This window comes from Phacochoerus africanus, unplaced genomic scaffold, assembly GCF_016906955.1.
Source record: "Phacochoerus africanus isolate WHEZ1 unplaced genomic scaffold, ROS_Pafr_v1 Scaffold_179, whole genome shotgun sequence".
Lineage (NCBI taxonomy): Eukaryota > Metazoa > Chordata > Mammalia > Artiodactyla > Suidae > Phacochoerus > Phacochoerus africanus.
The window spans coordinates 19,157-29,670 of NW_025927374.1; the positions used below are offsets into that span (position 1 = coordinate 19,157).

Consider the following 10,514-nt stretch of genomic DNA (forward strand, 5'->3'; position numbering starts at 1 on the left):
CTCCCTAGGGGACAACACACAAATGCAAATCCCCTGGTGGGGGCAGCAGAGGGGAAGTAGCTTGTGGGGGGAAGGGGGAGGAACTCAACTTCGAGCCAAGAGAAATCACGGTCTCATTTTTCTCATCATTTTCACCCGTTATCTTGACATTCATGGGAGCAGCTGTCACGTCTCTTTACTCCCTTACAGTCTCAGGAAGATCTCTCATTGCTCCCCTGCTTGTGCTCACACATAATCCTTTTGAATGAGAAGCTCTAGGACATCTTATGTACTGAATCTTTCTAGTCCTAGTTTAGTAAGACTTTTTAGAATTAAAAATAGTAACAAATGCTACTTAGAATTTATCAAACCCTGAAACCATCAATCAACGTGACCAAAAAGGTTTTCTTCTGGAAATCACTTCTGTTCAGCTACGTTAGTAAACCGGCTGGACTCACTGGACCTCATGAGGATCAGCGTCACCATGATGACACACACGATCCCCCAGAGCTGCTCTTCTTGGAAGAAATGTGGAGAGGTGCCCACGTGGGAAGCAGCTTGACTGTAAGTCCTTCATCCCTGAGGAACAGACCTAGCGATTTTAATTTATTTAATTTTATTTTATTTTTCTTTGTCTTTTTGTCATTTCTAGGGCGTTAAGAATAGGACAGCCATGCCTTGGGTCGCTTTGGGGGTACATGTTCCATCCCTGGCCCAGGAATTTCCATGTGCTGTTGCTGCGGCCATAAGAAAACATTTAAAAAGGAATATGTAACAAATCACAGAGTCTTAGTTCATTTATTAAACTCTATGTTTTTGCTCCATGTAACTTGCCTTTCATAACGAAAACTTAATAGTGTGGTGAGGTGTAAATTAAGATATACAAAATGTAGACCTCTCATTTACAACGTCGGTGTGAAAATACAGATGTTTAAACTTTCTAGACAGTTAAAGCGTATCCTAGAGATTTTAGTTTAATGTTCCTCCGGGTCCAATAAAATAAAGAACCTCTAATTCAGTCATTGAAAAGCAGATCTAGTTTAAAACAGAATTTATACCAATTGAAAAACTACATGAACACACATGTCAATGAATTTTGTTGATTTTACATTTCAAACTCAGACTTCATAGCTCTAATTCCGAATAGCATTTATACATCAAAATGTGACCACGTTCTTTGGGTAAATTCTTAAAGATCATTTCCATTTTTTCCTGTACTTCCTAACACACAGCGTGCTAGTTTCTAAGGGAAAATCGTAATGAGTAGAAAGAAAAACAGAACATAAAAGCATGCACATATGCTTTGTATGCTGCTGTCAAATCCAACTGACTTTTCTTGAACATTTAGTGTCGTATATTTTGGGACTATTTTATCTTTATGCTCTAATGCTTTAAATGTCAAGGAGAGTGTATAGAAGTACAGCCTAAGGAGAGGTCCTGTCTGTTCCATGAGACTTTCTAGGAATGCTGCGCTGCCCACTCCTGCCGTCTGCATGATTCTTCATGGCACCTGATCTCACCTTACCTCCTGGATGTGAAGGACCCTGGCTCTCTTCCTCCCAACCATTCTTGCGTCCTCTTCCCTCAGTCATTTCTATTCTCCTTGGGCACCTCCTCATTTTGTCTACACTTTCAGGGTGGCATTTTCACTTTTGTTTTTTTTTTTGCGTTTGTGTTGCTGCCATTCTCCACATGCTACTCATCTTTGACCATGTCCATTCTGAACATGCAGACTTTGTATTTTTGGTGTTATTTCATGTCTTCACTTACTTGGGTAATCATTCCGTATTCATTCTAAAGGAATGGTGGGACCTTTTCTTCTTTTTGGTAGCTTTTTAAAATTTCCCTTCTTCAGGCTCCTCAGTGGCATATGGAAGTTCCCAGTTTTATCCCACTGATAAATTCGGAGCCAGAGCAACTCAGGATCCATAACCCACTGCATCAGGCAGGGGATTGAACCATCAGCTTCACAGAGACAAGGCTGATTATTAAGCCACTGAGCCACAATGGGAAGTTCTCCATAGCTTTTTAAATGTATGGCTTCCGAGGATTAAGATGGCAGAATAGGAGGACTGGAGCTCAACTTCTCTCCTAAAAACAACAAAATTCACAACCAGAAGCTGAGCAATCTCCACCCGAATGGACCGGAAACCTTAAAAAAGATACCCTAGTCCAGAAGAAAAAGAGGAGGACACATCAAGAGGTAGGAGGGGCGACTTTGTGATATAAACAACCCCACACCTCCCGGGTGGGAAGCTCCACAGACTGAAAACTAACTGGTTCACAGAGACTCACCTACAGGAGTGAGAGTTCTGAGCTCCACATCAAACTCTCAGGTGCTGGGATCTGGTAGTGGGAGAAAGAGCCCCTGGAGCATCTGGCATTGAAGGCCAGTGGGGCTTGTGCGCAGGAACTCCATGGGACTGGGGGAAACGGAGACCCCATTCTTAAAAGGCGCACAAGGATTTTCAGGTGCACTGGATCCCAGGGCAGAGCAAGGTCTCCATAGGAATCTGGGTCAAACCTGACTGCAGTTCTTGGAGGTCATCCTGGGAAAACAGGCGTGAATGTGGCTTGTTGTGAGGGAGGGCCATTGAAGGCAAAGCTCTGGGAAGATTCAGCAGTTGCCTTTCTCTGGGGGTGGGCTTTTTGGGGAAATCTGGCCCCACCCATCTGTCAGCACTGAGAAGCCCCAGGGCAAACAACAATCCAGGTGGGATCACAGCCCCACCCCTCAGTAAACAGGCTGCCTAAAGACCCCTCAGGCACACAACTGCCTCTAATCCCATCCAGAGACTCCGCCCCACCCACCAGAGGGATTAGAGGGATTAGAATCAGCTCCACCTGCCAGGGGGCAGGCATCAGCCCCTCCCATCAGGAAGCCTACAGCAAACCCCCATACCGACTTCAGCCACAAGGGGGGCAGACACCAGAGGTAAGAGAGGCTACAACCCTTGTATCTGTAAAAAGGGCACCACGCCAAACACCTATAAAAATGAAGAGACAGAGAACTATAACTCAGACGAGGGAGAAAGGAGAAACCCCAGAAAATCAGCTAAGTGATCAGGAGATTGTCAGCCTCCAGGAAAAAGACTTTTAGACTGTTGACGCTAAAGATGATGCAAGACATTGGAAATAAACTGGAGGCAAAGATGGATAACTTACAGGAAACACTGAGCAACGAGATACAAGATATCAAACTTAAACAAGAAGAGATGCAAAATACAATAACGGAAATAAAAAAGGCACTAGAAGCAGCTAACAGCAGAATGCAGGAGGCAGAAGATCGAATAAGCGAGGTGGAAGACAGAGTAGTGGAAATTAGGGATGCGGGAGAAAAAAGATAAAAAAGACTGAAAACAAATGAAGAGAGTCTCAGAGAACTCTGGGACAACAATCAACACACCAACATCCGTATTATAGGGGTGCCAGAAGGAGAAGAGAGAGAGAAGGGGACAGAAAAAATATTTCAAGAGATAATAGCCGAAAACTCCCCTAACATGGGAAAGGAACCACTCACTCAAATCCAGCAAGCACAACGAGTACCATATAAAATAAACACCAAGGAGGAATATCAATCCAACTGACCAAAATTAAAGACAAAGAGAAAACCTTGAAAGCAGCTAGGGAAAATAAACAAGTAACACACAAGGGAACCCCAATAAGGTTATCGGCAGATTTTTCACCTGAAACTCGGCAGGCCAGAAGGGAGTGGCATGATACACTTCACGTGATGAAAGGAAAGAGCCTCCAACCAAGATGACTTTACCCAGCAAGGCTCTCATTCAGATTTGAAGGAGAAATCAAAGCCTTCACAGGTAAGCAAAAGTTGAGAGGATTCAGCAACACTAAACCAGCCTTACAACAAATCCTAAAGGAACTTCTCTAGGCAGAAAAGAAAAGGCAGCAACAGGAAACAAAAATGCCACAAGTGACAAGGCTCACCAGTAAAGGTATATATACAGGAAAGACATGAAATCATCCATGCACAATTATACCACCAAAATCAGAAATCAGGAGAAGAGGTGGGTACAAATGCAGGACACTGGAGATGAACTTGCAAGTAAGAGAACAACAAAACAATCTCATATCCATGTCGACTCTTACCTCAAACCAAAACTCTGCAACTGATACACAAACAAGGAATCTCTGGAGAAGAAATGTATCTCATAGTAAACCAGTGCATAATCCACCATGAAGGGGGTTATTTGACATCATTCTTGGAATGCTGACGTCTTCTTAGATCTGACTCTGGTTTCCTCTCCATCAAAGAATTTATCATAATTATAATTAAATAATGCAACTGTACAATTAAATAAAACAGTTCTGCAATCGTGTTATTAATAACCATTTCTCTCCATGGTACGATGTAAGGTCTATAATGTCTTGTTTATCACATCACCTAGAATGGTGTAATGCCTTTATTGAAGAATCAATGAGGTGTAACAACTTGTGAGGACATATTTATATAGTTACCCTGTTTTTTAACCCATTTACGCATTTTATATTTTACTTATTTTCAGAGGGTGTATTGTTTTTGTTATTCTTACCAGTTAAGGTATTCTTTTTACTATGCTATATAAAATATTTAATGGTATATAAGGCTTTCTTCTTTATACATTTTAGTTGCATAATAGACACAATGTTAATATAATGCCAGTTTTTAAAGAAAAATTGAAACATAATAGATAATACTAAGTAGTAAAGAGGAAGGCCATACAAAATGGGATAAAGCCTAGAATGAATTTCCTATTTCTCTCAGCATATTTTCCATTCCACTTCTGCAGAGGGAGACACTTTATCTGTTTCTTAAGATCCATGATATAAGAATCTGTCTGAATGTAATTGTGTTTAAATATATGTATTTTATTCTGTTAAAAAATAATGTTCTGTGATAATCCATGTGGGAAAAGAATGTGAAAGGGAATAGATATACATACATGTAGAACTGAATGTCTTTTTTGTACAGCAGAAATTATCACAACTTTGTAAATCAACTATACTTCAATAAATTTAAAAAAATAAAAAAATTAAAAAGAGATAAAACAAGAACAAACAAACAAACCAACAAAAGGATTGCTGCCTCCCAAAGGATTTCGGTTTTCAACATTCCTTTCTCCGTATTGGAGCCTACCCTTGAGAACCGTGTTCCCTCAAGGATGTGTTGGAGTAGCTATTTCCTGATCCGCAAGACATGTTTCTTTAGGAGCAGGAGGAACTTTCTTTAGGTGGCTGAGGTGGTTTCTTTACACCAACACCTCGTCTGTATCCACTACAAGAAAGTGCATCCTTTAAACCCTTTGGTGCTGTGTCTTCTGACTCTTTGGTGCTCTGTGGTTGCCAGAGGATGCATATCTGGAGCTGATTTCCACAACTTCACTCTCCGGAGGCCCCTGTTTCCCCAGGCCCCGGCTGTCCTTTCTCTGGGGGACTGCATGCAGGGTTTCGTGTGTGTCCTTGGTGCTTCCCTCTGGGAAGTGACCATTGCCTCCTAGGGTGCAGCCTCTTGCTCCCCCTCCTGGCTCCACAGCCTTCTCTGTCACTGCTGGGATGAACTCTCTTCCCATACTCCCCCAGGATGCTCCCTTCCTCTGAGTCGGGCTGTCCACATTGTCAATCTGGGTTGTTCTTGTCTCCATTGACACAGAGCATGAGGTCAGAGTATGCTCTGCTTCTAGTGCTTGAGTAAGTCTGGGCTTTGAGGATTTTCCTTTACCTTATTGTCCATTTGTACTGTCTCCTGAGGCTCTTTTATGAACTCCCCTTTATCAAGCTCTTGTTCTCCTATGGGAACTTAGGCCTGCGTGAACACGGTAAGTGTGAAAACGTATTTCCATCCATTCCCTTGAGGAGCATGAGGATTAGTGTGGGTTTTTCTACATCGTATATGAAGTTGTGCACTGCCTCTTACTCCACTCTTTCCAAGTAGTTTTATCACCAGTAGGTACTGACTTCTACGTATACTTTTTAAAGTATCTATGGAGGTGCTCATTATTTATCTTTTAATCTTTTAATTTGGGAAATGACAAACTCTGGTTTCCCTTCAGATCGCATAAATCTTTCACCTTTAATTTGGGAAATGACATAAACAGGTTTTAAAACCCCACTTGAGTTTTTTAATCAGAGCTGTGGATGCTCATAATGTCTTACTTCACTTGTATATTTCCAGTTTGGGTTTGCCAGCATTTTCTTTCAGATGTCCACACCTAAGTTCAAAGGCCGATGGGAGCATCCTTTTCCCACTTTGCTCTGTCTTTGTCTGATTTTGCAGTTGAGGTTCATGCAACAAATGAAGGATCATTTTCTGCTCTTGTAGTTTCTCAAATTTGGCCTAATTCAGAAGAGGCATGAATTTTCATATAAACTAGTGTTCATCTCTTAGAGTATCTGACTCCAGAATTTCCTTTGTGGAAATATTTGTAAGGACCCTGTCCAATTATTTTCTGATCACCCTGACAGGTAAGTTTCCTAATGTTTGTCAGTTTGGGGAAGTGATATATATTTCTTAGGATTTGCCTCTTAACAGCTTGCAAATTTTTAGGCATATTATTTATAGTTTTTCACAAAGTTCTCCTATGGCTTCTACTTGTGCTTCACACATGGTCCAAGTGTTTTATTATGTGGAATCTCCTGAATCTGGATAAAGCTCTAAGAAATACTCCAAGAATATTTCTGGCCAGCAAGTAAGGAAAAGGCACATACAAGGAAGAATCACTCCCTTCCACCTCTTGGAACTGTCACCCACAGTCCCCCAGGGAGTCTGATCCACTGCTGTCTGATACAGTGTAAGGAGGCAAAGGCAGCCATTATTCTGGGAGAGTAGAGTGTGCAGAAGTGGAGGCAGCCACCACCTGCAGTCAGATGTGCTCCGGCTTTTGGGGGAGGGCAGAGACGGCCTCATTTCTAGCTTTAGCTTCCTGGATGAACTTACCCCCAGGTAGATTAAACACTTCTTTCCTGTATTAAAACATGACTTGGCAAGAAACATCAAGAGAGAAAAATCTCAAAATCCACATGGGATAATAGATGGATAATCCAGAACACACACACAAAAATCAAAAACTTATAAAATCTGAACAATATGGGAATAAACAACTGGTCTAAAATTGAGACAAAGACCGTACAAGACAGTTCATCAAAGAGACAGACCGAAGACAAATAAGAATAGGAGAAATTATTCCACATTCTGTGTCACTGGAAGATGCAAATAATAGACACCACTGCGCACCTGTCAGGATGGCCTAAAGCCAAACAGTGAGAACACTCAATGCTGGCAAGGATGTGGAGCAAGAGAAACACTTATTCATTGCTGGTGGGGATGCAACATGGTACAGCCATTGTGGGGACACGCCAGGGGTTGCATACAGAAAAAAAAGTCCTATCATGTTTTTCTCCCAAACTTGAAAACAATATCCACTTGAATTCTGCACACAATATTCCCTGGACCTTCTAGCAAAAACTTGCCATGACCTTCTAGTGTGGTCTGAGAAATGCTCTCAGCAGATGGAGGCACCAAGAGCAGCTGGGGTGGCCAGCCTCACACATCTGCTTCCCCGGGGGGATTTTGTGCTGGCCTGTCACACTGTGGGAGGTGCACTGTTAAGCTGCTGACAATAATAAGTTGCAACATCTTCAGCCTGCAGGCCACTGATGGTGAGGGTGAAATCAGTGCCAGATACACTGCCCTTGAACCGGGAAGGGACTCCACCTTGCAAAGCGGATGCCCAATAAATGAGGAGCTTAGGAGCCTTCCCTGCTTGTAGTTGATACCAGGCTAAATTATTGCTAATGCTCTGACTGGCCCGGCAAGTGATGGAGACTGTGTCTCCTAGAGATGCAGCCAGGGAGGCTGGAGACTGGGTCACCTGGATGGCACAACTGGCACCTAAGAGAGGAAACAAAAACCGCATATTCTTGTTATCAGAGGACTTCCTTGAAGAGCCCAGAGGTACTGAGCACAGTGGCTAGGCCATGTCCTAGACACACAGAGACACTCAGGTGTCCCAGAGGGAGCAGGGCTGAGGGGCAGGTGACAGCCATGAGAGTCATTGTGAGGGTCTCCCTCCTCACCTGGGAGCCAGAGCAGCAGGAGGCCGAGGAGCTGCATGGGGGCCCTCATGTCCATGCTGGGTCCCGACTGCCACTGCCTCCTTCCCAGGGTGGGCCCAGACACTTAGTAAGTGTCCAGGGTGGTGGGCTGTGCTCTGGAACATGCAAATCAGCAGGGGGAGGGGAGGGCTGGGGCACAGCTGCAGGGCTGGGCTGGTCTCGGTGACATCCCAGGGGCAGTGCCCTGGGGACTCAGGTCAGAGCAGGCAGCACACATGTGCTGCAGAAAACAGGTTTCTCCCTGGAGACCATACGATGGACTCAGTGCACTGTCCTGTCAGGAGAGGATTTGTTTTCCTCCATCTCCATCTAAGAGCTGGAATATCAGGGATAAAATATTTCAAAATACTGCAGGGAATTTAATAATACCACTTCATTGTGTGTCTGGAGCTATTCTTGAAGCTGGAGAATTTTCCTCTATGGTCTGATTCTCTGATGACTTGGATGAGGTACATCTTTTGATGCTCCTCAGACCAACCACCGACTGTGTTTCCCTGAACTAAATGTGTTGGTTCACCTGCATCTTCCCGCATCACCAGATCTCCTAAGAGATACCAGCTCTCAGGGGTTGGTGGAAGGGAGCTGGGGCTCAAGCAGGGGGAGGCATGGACCATTGAGAAAGGTGATGTTAGAAACCTGACACCTGGGCAGGAGCCCACAAGGTGTGGACAGGGCGCTGGCAGAGACAGGAGGGAGCCTCGCCTGTGGTATGCAGCCAGGGACAGGAGGGTGTCCCCCTCAAGGGGGTGCTGCCACTCCTGGCCCAGTGCCAGGTGTGGAGCTGGAGGGAGATGAGGAAAGCATTCATGTGGCTGGCATGGCCAGTGCTGGTCATCTCCCCACCACCTCTGCTTCTTCCTCCAGTTACAGAGGAGGGCCCTGGACTTGGAGGTCAGATATGGAGAAACTAAAAACATCCCCAACCCAGTCTGATCTTTTCTCTCTGAAGCAGGGTGAGGACCAAGACCACAGTCTGTGGAGTTGCTGTGAGCTGCAGAGAGGCCAGGGAGGAGGCACCATGGGGCTGGAGAGAAAGCTGCCCTGCTGTCAGTGTCACAAGACCAGGGATCCCCAGCCCTTCAGGGTGTGGCTGCAAAGGAGAGAAGCTGTGTCCCCACACACAGTGGGAAAGCCTGTCTGCACTCAGGAGTCCCCATGTCATCCTTGTCCATGAGGACTCCTGGAGCAGCGGTTATCTAGGCAAGTGCTAGCTGAGTCTTACTGAATTTTTTTTTCAGTGTGTGTGTGTGTGTGTGTGTGTGTGTGTGTGTGTGTGCTGTACACTATTTTTCAAAATTTTTGTTTTGTTTCATTTTTTAGGGCCACCCCCAAAGCATATGGAGGTTCTCAGGCTAGGGGTCAAATGGGACCTACAGCTGCCTGCCTACACCACTGCTCAAAGTAATGCCAGATCCTTAACCCACTGAGCGAGGCCAGGGATCAAACCAGCATCCTCCTGGTTCCTAGTCAGAATGTTTCCGCTGCACCATGATAGGGACTCCAAATTTATTATTACATTTTTCCTTTTCTTTTTCCTTTTTCTTTTTAGGTCCACACCCGCAGCATATGGAAATTCCCAGGATATCAGTCAAATCAGTGCTGTAGCCAGTAGCCTACACAACAGCCACAGCAACACCAGACCCAAGCCACATCTGCAACCTACACCATAGCTCATGGCAACACCAGATCCTTATCCCATTGATCGAGGCTAGGGGTCAAACCTGTGACCTCATGGTTACTATTCAGATTTGTTTCCACTGAGTTTTGACTGAAACTCCTATTTTTTAAAAAAAAAATTAAATGATTTTATTTTTTCCATTATGGTTGGTTTACAGTGTTCTGTCATGTTCTACTGTACAGCCAGGTGACCCAGTCACACATGAATCTCCATTCTTTTTCTCACATTATCCTCCATCATGCTCCATCACAAGTGATTAGATATAGTCCCCTGTGCTATTCAGGAGGATCTCACTCATATGTTGTATTTATTTATTTATTTTTATTTTTTTATTTGAGGCATGTGCACATATTCCATAATTATTTTAATTACAACAATAATAAAAACTCCATTAATGAAGCAAATCTTGTTAGAAACTAATTAAGAAAAATTGGTAGAAATTCAATTGGAAACAGTTTGAATTGACAATTCTGAGTGCATAGTGGTAAGAAACTATCTATCATACAGTAATTAAAGAACATTTTAAATATTCCCCTTCAGCTGTATCTTCAGAGCTCTTTATAATTGTAGGTAACTAGCTAGTTAACTAATTCCAAAGCAAATATGTTCATCACTGTATACAATTTTCTTTTCATGTTCAATAATATCTAGTAATTGCTTTGCATGGTTTAGGAAGAATGCCTGTTCTTATTTTTTTTTACAAAATAAAATACATATATTTAACCACAATTACATTCAAACAGATTAT

The 10,514-nt window shown here is 43.5% G+C and overlaps 1 gene segment (V, D, J or C); it reads right to left on the bottom strand.

Moving 5' to 3' along the window:
• Positions 1–7,556: 7,556 nt before the first annotated feature.
• Positions 7,557–8,131, bottom strand: LOC125119181 (immunoglobulin kappa variable 1D-13-like). The segment is given in 2 exon segments: positions 7,557–7,864; positions 8,050–8,131. Coding segments are annotated over 2 exon segments (363 nt in total).
• Positions 8,132–10,514: the final 2,383 nt, after the last annotated feature.